This window comes from Neurospora hispaniola (assembly GCF_033458365.1).
Source record: "Neurospora hispaniola strain FGSC 10403 chromosome Unknown B0T23scaffold_2, whole genome shotgun sequence".
NCBI classification, from domain to species: domain Eukaryota; kingdom Fungi; phylum Ascomycota; class Sordariomycetes; order Sordariales; family Sordariaceae; genus Neurospora; species Neurospora hispaniola.
In genome coordinates, this window is record NW_026944407.1 from 3,646,684 (window position 1) to 3,669,040 (window position 22,357).

Sequence of the window (22,357 nt, forward strand, 5' to 3'; positions counted from 1 at the left end):
CTATCCTTTATTATAATTCATATAATTACCCTTATTATAGCGCTTTTAAAGGACGTCTTTATAAATTTCTATAAATTTCGTATAATCGATATCTATAGCGTTAGGATCTCTTTATCTATTATTATTACTATAATTACCGCTATATCTACTACTATTACTATTATTACTATTACTACTATTATTTATAGTAATTTAAATAGTATTATTATACAGTAACGCCCTAATATATACTTTAATAATACTATAGAAAAGGGTTAACTATCCTTTCTAATTATTATATTCTAATTAGACAAAATAATATAAGACTAAATTAGCTAATAATTTAGATACTTTTTAGTACAGCAAATAAACTTTAATAACCGTATTATAATTATAATAATCTATTAAAGAAACGAATCTAGTTTCGAAATTTTCGTAGTTCGAATACTTCCTAATTTACTTAAAATTTAACAACTCCTTCTCTACAATAGCTACTAAATTTCCCTATTTATATTATTTATTTAAATATATTAAAAATTCCTCACCCGTCTACTATTTCTAATAGATTAAATAGTACGGATTATTTAGGATAAATTAATAATACTTATTAATATTAATTTTAACCTCGCCGCTAAGGTAGGCTATAGTATAAAGAAATTTAGATAATTTATTGGGGAATTCGTGTTTATCTATTAATTAACAATTATAAATAATTGAATTCTAAGCACTATAAATATTATAGCGTTTAATTATATCCACCTCCTTACTATTAAAATACTTAAAATCCTTATAAAGTACTTTACAATAATAATTGCCTAAAGGAATAGGTTGGAAGATACTACTAGGACCTCTACTATTAGGGCCTCCTCTACTAAGAAATCCTCTACCTCCAAGTCCGTTACCTATACCCAAAAAACTTATACCCGATCCTCTAAAGCTACTATCGCTAAAACCGCCGCCTATACTACCGGAACTAAAGTTAATTCCCTTACCCGATCCTCTAGGGCTATTATCGTTAAAACTACCACTTACATTACCTATATTATACGGAACTTCTTCTATATTATTTTTAATTATAATTTAAAACCTAATTATACTCTTTACTTTAACCTCCTTTAAATTATTCTCGGTCATAAAAATAATTTCTTTTGCGAAATAAAAGTCTTTTCAGAGGGTATCGTTCTCCTTTTATATTTTAATTAATTTTTCCTATACGATTTTTATTATAATACGGACGTTATTATACTCTTTTCTAGCTTCGTTAAATATAGTATTAATTATATTTAATAAATTGAAAATAATTTAATAATCGGTTTCCTTACCCTCGATAATCTTAATTATATTATTTTCGTAAACTACCTTCTCCCTCTCAATTATAGCCAATTTATACTTTAAAGAGGTATTATCCTTAAAGACCTAATTATACTAGTTTTAAAAAACCTTTAGTTAATCTACAAATTATTTCTTAATATTCTTGAATTTATTAATACGGTTATTAATAACTCCTATTTCTTAATTAATCTTCTTAATATAAACTTCGGCGTTATACGTATAATCTCTAAACTTTTCCTACTCAGCCGTAATATTCTTATCGAATAATTTAATCTTTTTATTAAAATAGTATAAAAGCTTTATAACTTCCTTATATCCCCTAACTTACTCTGTAAAATTAGGTAAAACCCGAAGGCTAATATTAGAATTATTACTATAAACTATAAGTAATATATTAAATCCTTTAAGTAAGGAAGGGAATACTATAGCAAGGTCGATTTAACCGCCCTAATCTTAGTTACTAAATATTTTATTTATATAATAACTAAATTAATAATTTATTAATAATTAAAGTAGAAAAAGAAATATTCTTTACTATATTGTGCAATATAATAAATATACCCTTATTATTTTAAATACTTATTTATTATTCTAGGCTAACAATATCGCTATTACTAAAATCTCCGACTTACTATTAATAATTATACAATTCGCTAAAAAGTAAATTTCGTAAGAACTACTTTATTATATTAGCCTCTACTAAACTTAATTTAACCAAAATCACTTATTACGTTTTAATGTGAAGGTTAGGTATAATAAAGTGTTATAGGGCGCGAGTAAATACTAAGGTAAGACTTTGATTGTTGTGCGAGGAACAGGAAGAGAATCCTGTGCGCGCACGAGAACTATGTAGGGCATACGTACGTAGGTCCGGTACACGGACCACAGCGCACGTATGCACGTGACTGCTGTACTACACTCAGGCAGCTACACAGCTGACTGCACTATATAGTACAGCACCCTCTATCTATATATAGGAATATAGCAGTAATGCTTGTGATACAAACTATAAAATTCCCTAATTATATATGTAATATCCCTTATTAAAGGCGGCTTCCTATTACTATCGCTAAATCTTAAAGAATAATATCGATAGTACGCATTAATATACTATTAGGCGGTAGCCACACCGGCGTAGGGGACGAGGGAATAATCTATAAATATTAGCACTAGTAAATTAACTAGCGATTTAATTAATTTATAGATATATAAAAGTTTTATTAATTTATAGCTTTACGAGGCAATGCGACGAAAAATAGTAATTGAGTATACTATTATTAGCGTTGTTATTATACGAAATTCACAATATAAATAAGCGATTTTACAGGGCGTTAATAGGCAAATCTGCATGGGTCATTTCGGGCACTGTCCTAGATTAAAATGCTGTCCCAAATTTTCCGCGCCCCCTCTTTAGAGGGTAAAAAGAGGGGGGAAAGGAAGCCTTGGCGCCCAGAACCCCCCAAGTACACCTTCTGCCAATGACGGACCATCGACCTGTGCCAAGACACTCTCTGCTTGATATGCGGCCGATGTCCGCACATCGTGGGACAAGCGTCCAGAGAGGTTGTCACGGTAGCAGCGCTCATGGTGCTGCTCAAACAGAGGCGGCAAACCCGGAACACGGCTGAGCACGACGTCGTCAGTCGTTGACTGGGGTCCCACCAGAACACATATCATGTATGTGGTGGGGTTGTAGGGTCGAATTGGATGTCGTGTGGTCAATATGTATTCGCATTCTTCAATAGGACCTGGAAGTTAAGTGAAGATGATGGAAGCGAACGAGTTAGGGGTTGTGGGTTGTTGCTCTCTGGAGGAGACGACGTCGCTTGTGGTTAGGTACAGAGGGTGCAGTCGTGGGAATGGAGATGAATGCAAATGAAAAGAGGCGTGGTTGCAAACTGCAAACTACAAGTCACATAAAACCGGATGTGCTTTTGTGTACAATATAATATCTTGGTAGCTGGTCATCTCGCACTTGCTGTACGATTATTGTGGGTTTAACTGTAGCGCTAGCAATATCTCGTTGCGCAGACGCCGCTTCGAACGATCCAACATGTCTTTATTCCCAAACAAGCTGCAAGTCCGCGCCCAGTTGTAACATCAACCTCTCCTTTGGTTTGCTGATGGTCGACAATATGATTTCTCAGTTCAAACTCCTGTATTCTTTTATAACACAGGACTAGTTGGTTTGTTACTTTGGTTCTTCTGACGAGGTGGAACAAGGGGTAGAATAAGGCCAATCTCAGGATTTGCAATATTGGCCTCAGGAAGGGAACAATTCGTCCTCGTTCGTAGACTTTCGCCGATAACCAGGGCTCTCAACGCTATACTTGTAAAAGTCTCGCTCTTTCCCGCGTATGGGAACCGCTTATTACCGTTCCTAGTGTACTCACTCATAACGGAGATTCTTGGTGGATCATGCCAGGATTATGAGCCAATCCAGTTGGCGAGATGCTCTGCATACTATCGCAGTATGTACATAGCATGTAATGTAGCCAAGAGCGGGCTAAAAACACCCGCATAAGGTGTACATAGCATTATGGCCTTCCCTGAAAGAGCATCTCCGTTAGGAATGAATATGTAGTGGTGTACACGCGGTACTAGCCTCCGCTACCGGAGGGGACACTGTGCATGGCATCCATCCTGTACATCAAGGTACTAGAACTACATATGTGAGGTGTGTGATGCAATGGGTAGGTAGACAGGTACCTACGTAAAGCGATATGTCGTTTTCACTCTCCTGACCTGTGGCTTACCGCGCTGATGTGTTACCTGCCGACTTACCTCTAGCTCCGTCCCCATGGTAAACAAGTGGAATCCCGGGTTTTTCGTTCTCTACTTGGCGGTATGTTTAGATCCCTTCTGGCAATTTCAGCTAATGCCCTGGGGCAGATTGCGCGGATAAACCTGGTGTGACCCTTTTGAAGGATGTGGGGTATGTTCCGCGCTAACTACCTAACAAACCAGCATTGATGTGTACTGGACACGGCCGAGTTGCACAAGATTTGTGCGATGGCAACCTCTCGTTGTCACGTAACACAAAAGCATTGATCGAGTTTCAACACCAAGCTTCCTCAGACATGAAAGACATGGTACACTAGGCTTGTCCCGTTCCCCGCCACATAGCCTTTCGGCAACGTATGCAATGACACTGCTGAGACTTCTACCTACAGCTCACTTGTTACACTTTACCGCCTTGCTCTTTTGGGAAAGCATCTTTTTCCGTAGCCTACCTACGCGAGCCATCGACCAGTCAAGCCCGCAATGATGTTCATCGGGCTCTTCTCCGTTAGTATGGACTGCTCTGGTTAACGTTTTCTTATGCTACAGTAACATCCTGTCCTCTTGGCCAGCTGAGAGGTTGGCTGGCCATGCATGACTATGAAGGCCTAACCGAACGGCTTGCCGCAGTTATCACTCGTTGGCGCTGAATGAACAGGAACTTTGTGTCCAGTGGTGTTGTCTACAACCACGATGGCTTGCCGAAGAACACCGTTGTCTTGATCCGAAACGAAGTTGAAGAGGGTCTGGTACGGGTGAGAGATGCGGGTCTTACCATAGTATTGGATTCCCGGAGGACCCTTATCATCGATGTCAATGACAAACATCACCGAGGACGCTCCATTTTCGATTCGAGATAACGACGAGAAGGAAACAGCGGCAAACAACAAAAAGACAAAGAAAAGAAAAAAAAAAACATCCCAGACGCCGGGGGAGATCTGCAAGCAGCCCCATTCAACCGCCCGCACCCCGAGGTCACTGGTGATGCGACCAGGCAATTCTTCCCTGGCAGATATCCTGTCACGTCCGTGTGAAAGCGCAGTCAAGGCCAAGGCAGAAGTGGAGGGCAGAATATTGGCCAAAGAAACTAGTATTTGCATCCGGTCTGAGGACGCCTTGTGCTGCAGTGCCAGCAGCCGATTCTCCTCGGCTGCAACCTACCTGCAATATGCTGAGCTGTGTGTGCCCAAAGGATCGCACACGCCGTTGGCGATTTCGTCAACTTGCCGTTACCCTTTTTCGATATTTGAGATTATTTGCATAGTATCGTTATGGTTTGTTGACTACTAGTGTATTGGCATTCATACATCCGCTCCCCAAACTGGAACAACCCTTATGATACAGGAGAAGGTGGGGAAAAAAGTAAACAAAGAAAAAGCCTCGTATGTTGTTCTGCCCTCCTCCTTCTCCTCCTCCTCCACCGTCTCCCCTTCATTCCTCTTCATATCGGGGGTCAACGCTCTCCAGCTCTCTCAACAAGACGATAACACGCAACAAGAGTTGAATTCCGAGTCACGTTCTACGGCACGCTACTGCGAGCTCCCGCTCGTGCAGAAGCTTGTCCCACCTATCCCGTGTTTCCATCTTCATCGTCCTACCTTGGCCCCTTGATCTTTTTTTGGTGACCGCCCTTCATGCGTTTCCCGTGTGCCCGTGTACGCGTTTCTGCCTTGGCTGCCTTCTTACCTGCCTTTTTGCCTTTTTGCTTCCCTGACACGGGAGACTCGCAGAGGCCATTGTGTGAGTGTCTGCTGTCTCTGAAGAGTTTATTGAGTATCGATCCATCAAGAAATCATTCTTATCCTCTTCTTAACAAACACATACACACACACACATACACAACCCAGCCGTTCCCTACATCCAGACCTTTCGACAACTAAATTACCCCTACCTTTGTCTCAGTAGGACGGTAGGGATATGTAGTACGCAAAATCCAGTGTACTGTATGGGCTGGGCAAAAAGAGTGTAATGTTGGTTGCCCAGATCACGGATGCCGTCGCTGTACAGCGTAGTGCGTAGTGCCTCAAACATTTTGAACACACATGAAGTTAATTTTCTGTGTCTACTGAACTGCCAACGCCAACCGACCGAACCGAGAAAAGACAAGATACAAGACACACGACATACGAAGAGGTGGCGTAGTAGGTAGGACCCCGAACCCCAACATCAGTGATTTATCTACTTACACTTACCCATTTACCAAGCACTACTTACATCTGAAGTTACACCATACAGAAAGATATACCCCCCCCTCCCCCCTCCATTGCTCTCTCACTTCCCTTCCCGTGTCTCGGTCTTTGGCAAGATGTAACCCCAGCTTTCATATTCTTGCCGCTCATACATGCAAGTAATATATCGAGTGGATGTATATACCACAATAACGCAGATTTGTTATTGACTTATTATTCATCACCCCGGACCCTGGACCCACCCGGGTCGCAGCATCTTGAAATCATGATTTCTGTGCCGGCATCCGTGACGAAGGGTCAACAAATCCAACGGGCTAGACAGTTTGGCATCTTGCCCATCGCATATATGTAGACAGTTGTGTGACGGAAGAAGAACTTGCAGACTTCCTATACTTGTATAGCTGCTCGTAGTGCCCAGTGAAAAATCATGCTCAATAAGTTCACGTATCATTGCGCGTCCTTTCTTCGTCTACGTAAAGTAGATTTCACCCACTCGTGAGAAGTTGGTTAACATACATTAGCGCGACACAATCTATATTGTGGATGTAGCACAGAGTCACCATCTTTCGGTTCCAGATCACCATACGGTTGAAAAAGAGGCGTTGGATAATGGCCTCCTCGGTGTCACATGGGTTACGGCTTGTTCCGGTAGAGTTAAGTGGTTATGTCGGAAAGGTGTGGAGTGTGAAGCAGGTGTCTTGAACAGAAGGAGATCAGAAAGTTGCTACGTATAGCTCGGACTTTATGAGAATCATCACGATCGCAGATATACTAGCGGTCTCCTGCCAGCTGGGCATCTCGGTCGAGTGAAGAAAAAACAAAAAAAAAAAAAAAAGAGGAAAATAGAAAGACAGTAGTTAGGGAGACAGACTTCTATTGAGAGAATTTTAGATGAACGGCTCGCGAGTGTATCAGGTAGTTGCCCATTTCACAAAGCGTTGAATCACCCAAGAACAAGAAGAAGGCAATCTGCTTCGGTGCGCCGGGAAATCTTTTGGGGAAAGACAAACCAGTCGAATTGGGTCTCAAAGCCACCAGTTGAGGTCGATCAACCTAAAATAGAGAAAATGAAAGCCGACTCGGGAAGAAAGCACAAAACATAAAGCAAAAAAAGCTCGGCTATCCAAGCCTGGAATTGAACTCGGGGCCAGTTGCATGCCTGCGAAAACACCATGCATTTTCTGGCTATCAGCACACCTACAGTACCACGGTCGGCTCCCGAAAGTTTTTAGAAGGTCTGAACCTTTGGTTTACATGGTCCCAGTGAAGAACCTGCCGCTGAGTGAGAGCCTAGGGCCCGCCTATATACCGATCTGGAGATTCTTGGGCGTGAGAGGTTTTAATGGAAATGTATGGCTTGGATACGTGGTCTGGAGAGATTTCGAAGCCAAAGGTTGACTGCAAACTGGTCCCGTCCTTCACTACCATAGACACCTCGATCCAGCGAACAATTACCATCGAGAAAAATGATATACGCATTGATTCTAGCCTCTGATGTATGACCCTCTATGCGCCGGGTTCTACTTAACACCCAGGGTAGAACTAGCCACAACCCATTTTACTCTGTGTTCTGCATCAGGACATAACCTTATGTCTAACCCAAAACACCTCGACTCTTTTCAAGGTGGAATGGCCAGTTGGAGCCCCAACTCCTGGTATGAAACCTCTTGACGCATCTCAGAGTCTTTTGTTTTCTCAATATGCCCGCTGTGTGAGACCCACGCGGCGGCCACGTTTGCCAGAGCCCATCGATCGCATTGTGTCGTCCAAGGAACCAATGTCAGCAATTTGATCTGCCATGGAATTCATAAACTCCCCCTGGCCAGACTGAAACCCGTCGGTACTCTTGAAAACCGCATTAAACAGATTCCCAACAGCCTCGGAGAGAACAGTAATGGCTTGGACATGATCTGCGTCTTCACGAGACTCAAGCTCCAGCACGCCCTTGTGTTCGTCAATGCGGCCCTTGACTCGCCCATCAACGATCAAGAAACTCAGGATGTCCATAACTTCTGGTTCAGTTATACGCAGCCTCTCCGCAAGCCAGCCAATACGCATGCGGGTATATGGGGCAATAAGCTTAACCACTCCTTTGGTGCGCATGTTGCGCGTAACCTCGTCAATGTTCTCGGCGATAAACGTATCCGCTAGCAGGTCGGTGTTCTTCTGAAGTACATCCTCGTATCTGTAAATATCATCGCGCTGGTATGCGTCCACAAGCTCCGTCATGGCGGAGATGCGGGGGTCGTTCCTGTAGGGCTTCATCTCTTGGCTGTCAAAGGGGTTGATGTCCGACTTCATCAGCATAGTCGTTAAGAGCAGATACTTAAGGACCTGGATACGGCGAAGATCACCGGCTTCATCGTAGTTACGGAATGCCTCGAAGAAGTCGCTCTGGGCCTCCTTCCAGTTTTCCTCACTCATGTGCATCTTGCCACCACACTCGCGGATGACGCCCTGGATTTTGGGGTGGGGCACAGCAGACCGCACCTTGAGGGCCTTCTGATAGAGGACCTTGAGCTGGTTGTTGTTGCGTGTTTCGGAGTACATTTGAATTTCCAGGGCGTAGATTTCCAAGGAATAGGTGCCCTTGCTGGGGTCATCGGTTCCGTCGGGTTTGCGGCAGGCATTATGAAGCTCCCTCAGCTTGCGGGCGACTGCGTGGTAATCCTTACGGTCGAGCAACAGTCGGGCAAGCTTGATATTCGTCTTCAGCCATAGACGCTCGTTGTTTGTGCTCTGGAAGCACTGTAGTGTGAGGGAATAGAATTTCTCAATGCACTGCACGGCTTTGGGATCGTCGTATCCTTTCTCGATGTAGTTGAGCATGTTGTCAATGGACTTTTCGGAGTAGTTTCTCGTTACGGCCGACTTGACATAGGTCAGGAGTTCTTCGTAGTGCTCGGTTGCCTATACCTCTGTTTAGCTGTGGGCAAGTACGACGGGCCAACATTGGCATTACCGACCTCTTGGTATCGCTTAAGTTTGAATTCAAGCTTGATGGCCTGTTTCAGCGCTTTGAAGCCCCAATCTCCCTTTTCCTGCTCGAGCGGCGGTATGCTTAGGAACTCTTGGAGAGCTTCCTCGGGATCTGATGTTTTGGTCTGCTTGGCATTGTAGTACTTGTTTTCGATATCGACATCGCCGGTATCCTCCTCCTCGTCGTCTTCGTACTCGAAGTCATACTCCTGATCGGAGTCTTGCATGAAATCGTCGTCGGACATGGTTGCTGACGTAAACGAGGACGTGAAGAATCCGGTGGTATGAGAATGGGAGATTGAGGAGATTGAGGGATACTGAAGAAAGAATGCGTACTTTTGCGTGAAAACGGAGGCCTGTTCTATGCGGTGACGAAGTACACAAGACTGAACGTAAAGTGACAAATGGTGGTCGGTGTTAAAATGGCACAGATGCAGTCAGTGTGGACAGTGCAGTGGTCGCCGCTGCCTCTGGTAAGGCTGAAGCTCGAGTGGGGATGAGCTTCGTCAAGCGGAGACGGCAGTGACTGTGGGGTGTCGCTTTATCTATTGGTCAACCAACAGCAAACGTCAAAAGGCCAACCCCCCTGGGGTGTAGTTGCATACTGTACCTAGTAGGTAGCCTGAATGCCGCATGCCCAGCAGTGGCCGGGGCGTTCTCGCTGCCTTATGAAAATTGTCCCTGACTTGTACGTCAACTAACAGCCAAAGCAGGCGGTTTGCCACTCGACAACCATTCCCTTTCCCTCCCCCAATCCTTCACAAAGCGCGACCGGCATCGCGATTCTTAGTTCGCCGACAGGCCATTCACAGATCCGTTGCGTCAATCGATTTCCGATCAACCGCCCAATTTCCCCAAACCTACCACAACAACAACAACACCACCACCACTCGCCTGCTGCATCAGCAGCACCAACACCGCCAAGATGGGTTCCGGAGACCTGAATATGAAAAAGAGCTGGCATCCCCAACGATCGGGGAACGTCGCTGCCACCCAAAAGGCCGAGGCCGAAGCAATCGCCGAGCGTAAGAAACTGCAACAGCGGCTACAAGAAATCGAAGAAGAGCGGCGCAAAGAAGAAATTCAGAAAGCGCTCGAAGCCGCCGGCGGCAAGCGCAAGATCGACCGCGTCGAATGGATGTACAGCGGCCCGACCGACGGACAGGCTGGCGACTCTGCTGAAACCGAAGCCTACCTGCTCGGCAAGCGGCGAATCGACAAGCTCCTCCAGGACAACGATGCCAAGAAGGCGCTTTCGAAACAATCCCAGCAGGATCTTCTGTCGGCGGCCGGCCCGGCGCCGGTGGTGACTAATGCGCGCGACGTGGCGACCAAGATTCGCGAAGACCCCCTGCTTGCGATCAAGAGGCAGGAGCAACAGGCGTATGAGGCGATGATGAACGACCCCATCAAGCGCCGACAACTGCTGGCGTCTATGGGAATCGATGACTCGCAGATCGCCGCTAAGGGAGGCAAAGAGCAAAGACGACACAAACACCGCTCTCATCATCATCACTCGGATCGGCATAGGGATCGTGACGATAACCGCGACCGCGACAGCGCCAGAGACAGAGACAGAGATAGACACTCCCGCCGACGCAGGTCTGACTCTCGAGATCGGTCCCGGAGCAGGAGCCCACGGAGGCGCAGCGATTCCGAGGAAGACCGAAGCAAGCAGCGCAGACGAGACTCGCCCGACCGGACAAGGAGGCGAGACCGGGATCAAAGCAGGAGTCGGGGAAATAGAGATAGGGACGATAGCAGGTCGCGAAGACATCGATTCCCCCAAGCCCGCTCTCGCTCCAGGTCAGGGTCACCTGGCGGCCGCTCCTCGCGAAGAAGGGAGTATTCCCGAGAGCGTGAAAGAGGCGGACCATTGTCGCGTAGGGACGACCGCAACAGCCGTGATCAAAACCGACCACGCAGGGATTATGCAAAGGAAGATGAGCAGCCGAAATATGACGGTGGGCTTAATAAAGGTGGCAGGCGGCAGCAGCAGCCAGACGGGGACCACAAATATGCGGAGGAAGAGCGTGCTAAGAAGCTGGCTGCCATGCAAGCGGCTGCCACCGATCTGGACAAAGCTCGCGAGGAGCGGCTCAAGGCCCTTGCGGAAGCAGAGCGGGCGGAGAGAGAGGCGGATGAGAAGGCGCGCCAGCAGAATAAGAAGTATCGTGGGGGTGATGCTGGGTTCATGAGCGGCCTGCACAGTAGGGCGGCGGACATGAAGATTGCAGACCGCATGAATGGTAGAGTCTGATTGTGAGGGAGTGGTTTTGTTCTGGTTCACACTTGATGATGAGATACCCGGTTAGAATGGATACATAAGCGTCGGATGGTTAGACGATAACACTGGTATTGCAAATGCGATAATAATAGTACGCAGGCGAACATTGATAACAATGCAAATTGTAAAGTTTTCAAAAGTATGCCATAACTCCTGTATCATGCCATGATGTCCAAGAATAAACCTTGGTAGACCTAACAGCACGACTTCCCCAGTAAATCATTCGTTCGTAAGTCTCCAACCCAAAAGCATTTAAGCGCTCTCCTCGGTCTCTTCGAACATGACCAACACAGTTCCAGCCTTGCAGATATCCTGCAGAAGTAGGTTAGCGACTTATTTTGTACCATTCGGAGACGGCTGTACATACTCCTTCCTTGTGTGCCAGCTTCTTGATTACGCCGCTCTGTGGCGACCGAATAACCGTCTCCATCTTCATCGACTCGATACTGTACAACCCAAGGAGTTAATAACCTATCCAGGCCAGAATGGGGTATCGAAAACGCAAGAACTTACACAACCAACGGGGCACCCTTCTCCACCGACTGACCCTCTTCAACTTCATTCCTCAAGATCTTGCAAGGCATCGGCGCCACCACGCTAGCCGCAACTTCCTTTAAGCCCAGCGCCTTATCAAACCACACTGGGCTGACGAGTCTGAGCTGAGTCTTGTGACCAAGCTGGAAGACCGTCAACTTCTCGTTATCCGCAGGGTCCTGGACCAATGTTGTGTCGACCCTCGCAAGAGGGAAGTACGTAGTCAGCTTGGTCTTCTTTGCTGATGAGGTCGGGGCCGTTGTAGAAGTTGACTCGGACACAATGTTCTCAAACACTTGCGGCTTGTCATCGCCCTCCTTGCGGACGGACACATTGAACAGCTTGTTGTTCAGCTGCGCAACTTCAACCTCGACGATCTTGCCTTCCTCGGTACTGGCATCGTCTTGGACACGGAACGCGAACTTGCGCGAGTTCTGAGTACTGGCTTCGCCGAAGCCGAGGGCCTGGCCATGTGCAGCAGGGACATTTTGTGTCTGGGTGCCTAGGAGACCAAGGGCCGCTTGGGCGAACACATCGTTGGAGGTAGGCTTGGCTTCAAACAGTTCAGTCTTCCACATGTCGATGAACCCGGTCTCGACATCACCTTCGATAAAGGCTTGGCTGTTACAGAGTCTCTTGAGGAACTCAATGTTTGTGCTCAGCCCGACAACTTCGTATTCGCGCAAGGCCAGTTCGAGCTTGCGGATGGCCGTCTCTCTATCCTTGCCCCGGACGATAAGCTTGGCGATCATCCCGTCGTAGGCCTCAGAAACGGTGTCACCTTCCACGAAGCCGGCATCAATGCGGACGTCTTCGTTTGTTTGAGGTTTTGAGAGATGTACCAGAGTCCCTGAGTCAGGGAAGAAGCCCTTCTCCGGGTTCTCAGCGTATATCCTGGCCTCGATGGCGGCACCTCTTTCCAGAATCCTGGCTTCGATTTCGTCCTGGGTCAAGGGAAGCTTCTCGCCGGCAGCAACCCTAAACTGCCACTCGACAAGGTCGGTACCCGTGACCATCTCACTGACGGGATGCTCTACCTGGAGGCGAGTGTTCATTTCCATAAAGTAGAACTCGTTGGTGTCCTTGTCCAAGATGAACTCGACGGTGCCGGCGCCCACGTAGTCCACAGCAAGGGCAGCCTTCCTTGCCTTGTCCCATAGATCTTTCCGTGTTACATTGTCCAACAAGGGTGCAGGGCTCTCCTCGAGGATCTTCTGATGTCTCCTTTGGACACTGCAATCGCGCTCGCCAAGGGCCACGCAGTTACCACGACGATCAGCGAAGATCTGGACCTCGACGTGCCTAGGCCGCACAATGTACTTCTCCACGAGCATCACCTCACCACCTTCACCAAAGCTAGCGCGTGCCTCAGCCCTTGCGCTCTTCAGCTGGGCCTCGAATTCGCCCGCGTTGCGCACAATACGCATACCCTTACCGCCACCTCCCTTGACGCTCTTGAGCAAGACGGGGTATTTGATGTCGGCGGCCTTGGCCTTGAGCTGCTCGACAGACTGCTCGGAGCCATGATAGCCGGGGACGCATGGCACGCCGGAGGCGTTCATGATCTCCTTGCTGCGGGCCTTGTCGCCCATGTCGGTCATGGCCTTGGCGGGAGGACCAACAAAGACAATACCGGCCTCCTCGCAGGCCTTGGCAAAGGCAGGATTCTCGCTCAGGAAACCGTAACCCGGGTGGAGAGCCTGGATGCCATGTTGCTTTGCGAGCTCAACAATCCGTGGCCCATCGAGGTAGGCCGAGGGAGCGCCGAGGGAGAGGGCATAGGGGGTGCACTTGGCATGTTGGGAAGCGGCATCGATATCGGTGTAGAGGGTCGTGGTGCGGATGCCCATAGACGCCGCCGTTCGAGCAACGCGGAGAGCGATCTCACCACGGTTCGCAATGAGAACGGATGAAATGGGAGTTACCGACGTGTTGGTGCTGCCATTGACCGTGACTGTCGACGAGGTAGGGGCGGTTGTCGAGAGGAAGCGGGCTCCCGAGCCAGGTACAGAGTTGGGAACGGCGCGCAAAGAGGCCGGGAGACGGCGTGAAGCCCGTTTGATGGATCGCATGATGGTGATTTTGGGAATGCGTAAGAAGAGATGGCTCAAGCAAACTTGCAACTGCTCTCTCAAAGAGCTCCGAAAAAAACAAACAAACTAAAAGAGTGAAGACGGAGGAGAAGAGCACACGGAACTTTAACAAACAGAAACAAAAACTGACAATAAGCCGAACAGAGAAATCCCAACCCGCCTCTGTCTGCTAGACCGTCACTGTCCTACCTTTTTCGATATCTGGGTAGTGCTTCGCACGCCAATAGGTTATCGTCCATCTTCCCGAGGTTGAGACTGCCGTGTGAGGAGGCCCGACACTAGCCGTTGATCCCCTGCCACTTACAAGATCGGATTCGTCTTAGCCGTGAACCTCGTGACCAAAACCTCTGTTGTTGATGATTGCGGTTAGTGGATCTTTGGGAATTCCTCCTTATCACCACGCTTTCGGTGCGTTGCTTAGGCCATGGGAACCAGAAGCCGCAGAGACCATCCCTTCTCAATCGTGATATGAAGTCGCGATGTCCTCGACTTTCCCCAGAAAGAGGGTGAAAAGTGAAAGTTCGGGGAAACGTCATTTCAGACCGGGGTTGTGGGGTTCTGATTGTTCTCCTCTTCCCCGCAATTTGAAGGCCCCATTCCCGTCTTAGTGTACTTAGTACCTCAAGCTCCAACAGCAGGGATGTATTATCGCTCCCTTATCACCCAGGCTACAGGACCCATGCTGCTAACCTCCAAGGTACCTATCGTCCAGGCAGGCATTCCTAGCACCAAGTTTACGTAAAGCGTCACCACCGGTTTGTGACAACAATTATTAGGTAGTGGAAATAATATCGAGAGAGCACCTATGGACACGCAGTGAACAATGGTTCACCGCATCAAAGTTTGTGGAAGCAATCCGTTCTCGTCATCGGGATCTTATAAGCTTCATACCTTACCTAGAGGCAGTTAAGCGTTTCGCGCAAGCCAGCTTCACGTCTTATTGACATCGACCCACCCGAAACGGACGGATCCTCTGCTCCACCTGCGCGGGAGAAACCCATCATTCCACTTCCACTCGGCGGACCGCCACCCCACAAACAACCACCACCACCTTGATGGCATAGACTCATCATAAACCACAACACAACACACCGACGACCAAACACCACAGCTATACACACATCGCAACAACACAAAGGAAGAAAGTTCACGCCAGCAGACGCAATGAACCAACAGATACCTCTCAACTACGAGGCCTCAGCCGGCAACACCCACATGCGCATCACCAGCGAGCTCCCGCCCGAAGTCGTCCAATGTCTCGAGAACGCGCGCTTCCTCCACCTAGCCACTTGCGTCGACAACATGCCTCACGTCTCGCTCATGAACTACACCTACCTCCCCTCTTCGCCCTATTCCGACTCCCCCATCATTGTCATGACCACCAACCCCGCCAGCAAGAAGATGAACAACCTGGTCGCGAATCCGAACGTTTCTCTGCTGGTTCACGATTGTAAGCCCTCCAACCATCCATCCCCTCTTCCCGTTTTCTTCCGTCTCCCCCTCTATCCAAGCAAAAGCCATGGCTAACACTTTGAAAAGGGGTCTCCCACCGCCCCTCCACCTCTCACCAGCGTCGTCCCTCCAGCGGTTCTCCCGGTCCCTCGGAACACCGCTCCTCTTCTCTCGCGGCCCTTCTCTTCAACCTCAACACCAGCGCCGTCTCCTCCATCAGCGCGACCATCAACGGATCCGCCCGGCTCGTCGACCGCGGCTCCGAGGAGGAGCGCTTCTATCGGGAGAAGCATCTGGAAAACAACACGTTTGACAGCGACCCGCAGCCGTCGTCGATTTTGAGCAGCATTCGAAGGGGCAGCACCGCGGGCCAGCCGACATCGATGTCGCAAGGTGGGCAAGGTGCGGGGGAAGAGGGAGATTATGGTAGGGAGAGATACGTGGCGGATGAGGAAGTGAGAGTGGTGGTGGTGGGGATCCGGGATGTCCGGATTGCGGATTGGAAGGGGACGGTGCAGGATTGGGTTATTGCGCCGCCGGAGGGAAGGAGTGAGGGGACGAATGAAACTTTGGTGAATGGTATTCGGTAGATTGAAGTGGTTTGATATGGGGACGGACCGGAATGAACAGGGATCATTTAGACTTAAAGTGAGGAAAGTATCGTGGTATGGTGGAATACTCGAGCCTTTTAACCCATTGCTTCGAGAACTCTATTTTGAGACTCAAATATTAAAACGTATGGCTGAGAGTATACATCCAGCCAGGAGTTTTAGACACTGAAACAATGAAATGCTCTCATTCTCAGGAGTCATGAGTTGTACATCCTAGCACCCGTTGTCCGCTTCGTTAATCATACATCCTTATCCATTCTTCCATATCTGTCTAACGGCCAATAAGCTTTTTTTTTCGGCTTTCCCCATCGACACTTGGAGTGCCGTCTTCAAATTATTCCTTTGCTGCCCATTTTCATACGAGCATAGGTCCTTCTCCTGGGTGGCCAAGAAAGCCAGGGAAAAGGCCCATCTCATATTTTCAACCCAACACCGTTACCTCATCCGAACGCCGACTGGTGCAGAGAATAAAACAATGTTACAATTTGCGCAAGATATTACACCAGGCAACGCGTCAACCCTAAAATGCGTTCCTCAAGAAAGACTTATGATGACGTGACGACGTAAATGCTCATGTGGAGTGGCGCTCATTTAAGCTGCCCACTCGACAACCTCGAGAGCGCACATGACCAACATGAGGGTGGAAGGAAGGATCCTAGGAATAAAATATCAGTGACGGAACGTTATTACGGCATCACCAACGAGAGTTCCATGAAAACCTACCAGATGACGTAGCTTTGGAACAAGATCTTGCCCATGACTACCTCGTACACGTTGTTGATCTGGCAAATCTGAGCCAGCTGAAGCGCGCTAGGCGCACCGGTAAGGAGGAAGCAGACGATGACAAAGATCGGGTCGTCCAGAATGCTGACAGGCACATACTTGGCGAAGAGCGCAAGAATGGGCGCCATGATTAGAGTCGGGAGGAGCATACGGCTAATCAGGGAAGCAACCAGCAGCTTGGTGCCAATCTCCTTCTCCTCGGCTTCCACTTCATCACGCTTCTGCGTATTGCGCGCCAAGTTAGCTCCCAATACAACCAAGATCAAGGGAACAGCGACGCCAGCGGAGGAGTTGATGGCGCTGGTGATACTGGTCTTGACAAAAGTGTCGTCCTTGAAGAAGAGTTCCTGGAGATCGGGGATCGAGGCCACAATGACGGCGAAGAGCATAGCCCAAAGAGGTGGGTTCATGAACTCCCAGAGACCGGCACCGAAGCGGCCCATGCCGCGGTAGATCTTGATAAGCACAGTCTGCAGGGGAGCCGGAAGAGCAGAGAATACAGTACGAGCGACACCAGTGACGGAAGCCCACACTGATACAGCAGCCTTCTTGGCCAATGCCTTGACGCGCGCCGGGAAGCCTTTGGGAACCTCACGTTCATGCGCGTGACTGATGCGTGGAAACGACATTATTCCGTTGGGCCGCTCATCGCGGTCGGATACAGCGCTGTTGTCGTTGTTGACCTTCCGAATAGTATCCGAATCGTCATCGCCAGAATCACTAGGAGAGGTCCTTGACGACCCAGTAACAGGAGTTCGACCTGCAGGCTCGTAGACTTCGGAGTTGTCGGACTGCGTTGTTGGGCTCCTATAACCGTGCGCATAGCTTTCTTCGCCAATCTCGTGGGTGCTATCCAGCCCTTGAATAAGCTGCGCCGCTTCTTCGTCCTCATCCGGTTCGTCGCGGTACCGACCCTCCTCGATCGTTTCGTTGTTGTATTCATCGTACTTGGACTTGGGCGCAAGGAGAACGTGAAACCCCCAGCTCCAGCGGACAAGCTGGCCAAGTTGCTGGAAGACCATCAGATACAGAATACCGCGTGCGGCAACCTCATCATCGTTATCACCCGGGATCCGGTCCCAATGCAATCCCTTCAAGGTTTGCGACAGCGAGATAACCAGGGAGATGGGCAACGAGTTGGAGTTGCCAAATACGCCCATGGCGGTGACGAAGTTGGAAGCGCGCTTGTTGAATCCGAAGCATTTTGCAACTCCCACCGAGACTATGTACGAGACGAACGTCTGGATCACGAATATGATAGGAATGACGCCGAGTTCAATCAGCTTATCGGCGTTAAGTTGAGATGCAAGCTTGGTGAAGACTGTGCCACCAACGTTAGCCAATGGCCCCCAAGATACTGTGGGCGGGCGAAGAAACTACTACGTTGTATTGCGTGTGAACTCACTAAGACATGGCGTAAATAGCATTACGTTAAGGTTTGCCAAGAACTTCTGCTTCTCAGCGTCGAAGTGGCCAAGCCTGGCAATAATGTATCCCGGCAAACTGACGCATACTACCTCGAGGACGGCCCCGAAGACGAGGAGCACGATATGGGGGAGGGACGGATGAGAGTCATGTTCGCCGGGCGCGAAGACGGTAAAGGGTGCGGTAGTTGATATCGAAAAGTCGTTGAGCGAATCGCCAGCGGTGGTCACGGCCGTCCGCAATGACGTCGGCGATCGGATGTTGAGGAGACCCATCAAGTGTCACAAAATCGGCGAAGTCGATTCGAGCAACGGGTTGAGTAATGCCAACTGGAAGCGGACAAGAGCTTAACTCTGTGTGGTTCGAATATGATAATTTGCGGTCTGGGAGAATGGATCGGAAGAGACCACGGAGAGGTGGGGGTCGGGTGCTTTTGGTTTTTTGTTTTTTTTTGTTTCCAGCTCTGGGCTGAGGCAGGCAGGGTTAGTTACGTGGGTACCTCTAGTGTAAATCCTCGTAGGTTTTGGCGCAGGCTTGCAAGGCTTTGATACAGTGACAGGTTGTAAGCGCTGGAGTCCGTGGTTTGCAGGGGCCGAAAATGCTTCCCTTGTTACCTAGGTACCTAGGTAGATGCAAAGATGATGTGATTAGTATGAACAGGAAGGCGTTTCCCAATAGCTTGACCAATTCTTTTGAAAGAAACAGAAACTCCACGAAGGACGATGGGCTCCAACCACCGATGTTGAGTCCTCGGACGCTCTTTGGAAGATAAGAACAGGCTGGGGTCCGTGTTAGGTATGAGTGGCGGCTGGAGGCTTTGAGGTCTTGGAAGTCTTGGACTGCGTAGCTATCCCTCCGTGTGGCACACTGGCGACATCAGCCTAGCCCTTGGCTTCCGGCAGTGCCGCGGTGACTGTCAGGTGGAAAGTGCCGGACCGCCTCACAATGTGGGATGATTGGATCAGGATTGCATTCTAGCAATAGAAGAGGGAGGCAGCCACTGGATGCGCAACAAAGCGCAAGACGACGGATGGCAAGCGATAGAAGGGTACGTCAGCCGATTCGGACTCTGCCCCTATTTCCTAACGCGCTGGCATCTATCGCCAGGTTGTGGCCTAACAAGCCTCACAGACCTTCGGAAGTGTCGCTGAGACTCCGCAGAATCCAGTTGCGTGTCGAAATGCTGCTCTCCAACTCGTTGTCTGCGCTTTGGTCGGATGCCAAGGAAATGCCAAGCCCTATGATATGTATCCCTCTGGACCTTTGCGGTCTCGGGCTGTTGGCCCTTGTCACATACCGGAAAACATCAAACGCAAAGAGCCGGAAGAATGACGATACATTCCAGAAAGAGTGCAACATGAAACGAGCAAGTGTTCCTACCCTCGCACGCCCTGCTACGTTATAACGGCCGGCCTATTTGCACCCAAACCCTTGTCTGCCAGGAACAAGCTGCTCACATTTCCAAGTCTATGCAGCATCTAGACCGTTGGGACTCGAAAGGTCATCTCGTCGCCCTAGTACTACATACGCTATACATATCACGCTAGCAGGCATGCTGTTTTCAGATGTTCCTCTGGATTTCGACTTTGGAACAGGTGTTTAACGACTCCAGTTTTTACTCGTTTCGGATTCCACAAATGACGCGGTGTTAAAGACTTACAATAGATAGGAAATCGGATTTCCTGTTGGGTTTTTCGCCGCACATACGGCCCTTCGGACTGATTGAGGGGCTGCACCTGTCACATGAATCATCGATTCTTTGATGGACGGGGAACTCAGTGCTCATGGACGATAACGTCGATTGGCAATCCATCCGATATGGTGTGGATGCCCCAGGCTCGACTGTCAGCATTTCCGTCACCGAGAGCAGCATACCGTGTTGACATCGCCGCGAAGAGACCAACCGACGGTTATTCTACATGGTATATAAGATCCGTTTATGGATACTCCAAATGGTGATGCTCTGTATGCTACGATCAGCGTGTTGTTGGACGTGTGATCGTACACTACAGAAATGGAAGTTAACATGCGCTTCGCTTCTACCTCGGACACAGGATCGTCGGTGCAAGAGAGCTGGTGTTTGCAGATCGCACAGCGTGTTTCGTGTAAATCTGGCAGTGTAGGGTAGAATCCGCGAAGCATCTTGAGACTTTGAAGTGCACCCTCGTCAAGACAAGCATGACAAGCACGATCTACTTACTGACAAAGCAGGCGATCCATGCGCAAGTACATGGATGCGCTATATGATCTGGCCATACAAATCTATCTCGAGGTCGAATATCTATCTCTACCTGTCCTTTTTGCCATTTACCATGCACTAGATTGCGCCCAATCGCCTGCCGGACTATAGTGTGCTTCCTCAACCACAGCATAGCGTTGGGTAGACTGTCCTTCACTTGATCCTGATTTTTGCCAGGCCGCTCTCTGCCATGACGCAAATGCCAGCCATGAGCGTCGGCCATTGCCATCACAGCCCAAATCATCGCGAGCCCTATACACGTGTTCCACATCCAACAGTACCCTAGCGGCGTAAGACGACAAGCTGCGCTTGGATATGCCACAGTCGCCGGGGTAGTACACCGCAGTCACGGTCACCACCAGCACGAGAGTATATACGCGATACCTTGCACTTTGACAAAACCCGGGCAGTGGTCTTGTTCCTGGCTGACTGGCTGCTGTCTGGTGCCAATAGCTCCCGCCGTAACATGCAAGTGCGCGCGAACCACGGCTCTTGTCCACTCCCAATCACCCCCGATGCAGATGGGTACACACCATAGCCCGTCAATGGTCCCCTTCCCCCGCCTCCCCCACCCCCGGCCTGGGAGGTGACTTGATTGTTTGGCTGGCTCTCGCTGGCTCTCTCGCTGGCTTCCCGCGGCGCAGGCAGGATGATCCAGGAGACAACGTCATAGCAAGATTTCTCAAGATCCCTAGCTCCAATTGCCCCACTTTCCTTTCTGAAGCATGGAAGTTGCTAAACACCAGCAGGACCAAGAAATGCGGTATCTCCAAGTACCACGCCGACATCTGGCGTCAACTGGTGTACCTTTCCTTTCCCCGCTATACGCCGCGGAGTGTACGGCATCTGAGTGGGTTTGGGCGTTGAACTTGGCTTTCTTCCGCGAGCCGCTCGGACGGCTGTGTGGAGATGAGGTGTACAACACACAAAAACCTCAAGGCTACCTAGTATAAGGGTTAGGTGCTGGTGTTGACTATGGTTAGCTCCGAGGGTGTAGGGACCGATGAGAGACCCTCGCGCATGAATGTGAAATTAGCGCGTCGAAAAGATCGTTTCGAGCTTTCGTTGTCCATGATCACAATCGTGCCTCTTTGGTGATAGTTGTCGTGACTGGCTGCGCAGACTTGATGCCAAGCTTTGGAATTTTGCTGAGTGCGCTCTTCACATTTGTAGCAGGCTCGCTCGGATTCTTCCGAGTGCCGAATATCGTACCTGACTCGACGACATGACATAGAACTCGTCTTCCATGTCCACTGGGAGCCAAAGCGGCACTCTGTGATATTGCTGCTGTTGCTTCGTCCTTCCTGTGGCCCTAATCGTTCCTTTTTATATGCCGAAAAGGAAATTATTCACCCAAGGAGTACCGTGACCTGCGATACACTGTGCAGCGAGTCGTAAAACCTTGGCAAATCCCCTGCAGCACATGGTGTGCCCAGTCTTTCGTTCTTTTCTTTTCTTTTTTTTTTTTTTTTTTTTTTTTTTTTTTTTTTTTTTTTTTTTTTTTTTTCCTGTCGACCGACCTCGTTGTCGACTGTCTGTGTCCGGCTTGAGCTAGCAGTGAAATAGGATGATATCTGTCGTGGCTAACTGCGCAGTATAGTGAAGACCTGGTCAGGTGCCCGCAACTCCGCGGACCAGCTGGAGCAAGCTCCGTATATTGGCGGACCAATACA

The 22,357-nt window shown here is 49.0% G+C and overlaps 8 protein-coding genes across 8 annotated transcripts; 3 read left to right on the forward strand and 5 right to left on the reverse strand.

Moving 5' to 3' along the window:
* Positions 1-2,424: 2,424 nt before the first annotated feature.
* B0T23DRAFT_451846 (uncharacterized protein) lies at positions 2,425-3,162 on the reverse strand (the record flags this gene model as incomplete). Its single annotated transcript, XM_062841128.1, has 2 exons — positions 2,799-3,162; positions 2,425-2,465 (listed from the first exon to the last, which is right to left on the reverse strand). The coding sequence occupies exons 1-2, from the start codon at positions 2,986-2,988 to the stop codon at positions 2,425-2,427; spliced, it is 231 nt and encodes a 76-aa protein (XP_062695887.1). The 5' UTR covers positions 2,989-3,162.
* Positions 3,163-4,122: 960 nt separating this feature from the next.
* B0T23DRAFT_374705 (uncharacterized protein) lies at positions 4,123-5,424 on the reverse strand. Its single transcript, XM_062836861.1, has 3 exons — positions 4,723-5,424; positions 4,485-4,603; positions 4,123-4,403 (listed from the first exon to the last, which is right to left on the reverse strand). The coding sequence occupies exons 1-2, from the start codon at positions 5,190-5,192 to the stop codon at positions 4,486-4,488; spliced, it is 588 nt and encodes a 195-aa protein (XP_062695888.1). The 5' UTR covers positions 5,193-5,424; the 3' UTR covers positions 4,123-4,403; position 4,485.
* A 2,552-nt stretch (positions 5,425-7,976) lies between these two features.
* B0T23DRAFT_426717 (signalosome subunit 2) lies at positions 7,977-9,505 on the reverse strand (the record flags this gene model as incomplete). Its single annotated transcript, XM_062840009.1, has 2 exons — positions 7,977-9,191; positions 9,248-9,505. 2 exons carry the CDS (start codon positions 9,503-9,505, stop codon positions 7,977-7,979), a joined length of 1,473 nt encoding a protein of 490 aa, XP_062695889.1.
* A 641-nt stretch (positions 9,506-10,146) lies between these two features.
* B0T23DRAFT_374708 (Pre-mRNA splicing factor-domain-containing protein) lies at positions 10,147-11,664 on the forward strand. The gene has a single exon (XM_062836862.1). The coding sequence runs from the start codon at positions 10,186-10,188 to the stop codon at positions 11,518-11,520; it is 1,335 nt and encodes a 444-aa protein (XP_062695890.1). The 5' UTR covers positions 10,147-10,185; the 3' UTR covers positions 11,521-11,664.
* On the reverse strand, positions 11,660-14,302 carry B0T23DRAFT_88886 (methylcrotonoyl-CoA carboxylase alpha chain mitochondrial precursor). Its single transcript, XM_062841947.1, has 3 exons — positions 12,061-14,302; positions 11,915-11,993; positions 11,660-11,859 (listed from the first exon to the last, which is right to left on the reverse strand). The coding sequence occupies exons 1-3, from the start codon at positions 14,151-14,153 to the stop codon at positions 11,800-11,802; spliced, it is 2,232 nt and encodes a 743-aa protein (XP_062695891.1). The 5' UTR covers positions 14,154-14,302; the 3' UTR covers positions 11,660-11,799.
* Positions 14,303-15,338: 1,036 nt separating this feature from the next.
* Positions 15,339-16,216, forward strand: B0T23DRAFT_312211 (uncharacterized protein; the record flags this gene model as incomplete). Its single annotated transcript, XM_062834675.1, has 2 exons — positions 15,339-15,624; positions 15,714-16,216. 2 exons carry the CDS (start codon positions 15,339-15,341, stop codon positions 16,214-16,216), a joined length of 789 nt encoding a protein of 262 aa, XP_062695892.1.
* A 525-nt stretch (positions 16,217-16,741) lies between these two features.
* On the reverse strand, positions 16,742-18,881 carry B0T23DRAFT_88908 (auxin efflux carrier). Its single transcript, XM_062841948.1, has 3 exons — positions 18,426-18,881; positions 16,961-18,341; positions 16,742-16,892 (listed from the first exon to the last, which is right to left on the reverse strand). Exons 1-3 carry the CDS (start codon positions 18,718-18,720, stop codon positions 16,829-16,831), a joined length of 1,740 nt encoding a protein of 579 aa, XP_062695893.1. The 5' UTR covers positions 18,721-18,881; the 3' UTR covers positions 16,742-16,828.
* A 749-nt stretch (positions 18,882-19,630) lies between these two features.
* Positions 19,631-20,043, forward strand: B0T23DRAFT_88955 (uncharacterized protein). The gene is made up of 2 exons (XM_062841949.1): positions 19,631-19,811; positions 19,912-20,043. The coding sequence occupies exons 1-2, from the start codon at positions 19,674-19,676 to the stop codon at positions 19,990-19,992; spliced, it is 219 nt and encodes a 72-aa protein (XP_062695894.1). The 5' UTR covers positions 19,631-19,673; the 3' UTR covers positions 19,993-20,043.
* Positions 20,044-22,357: the final 2,314 nt, after the last annotated feature.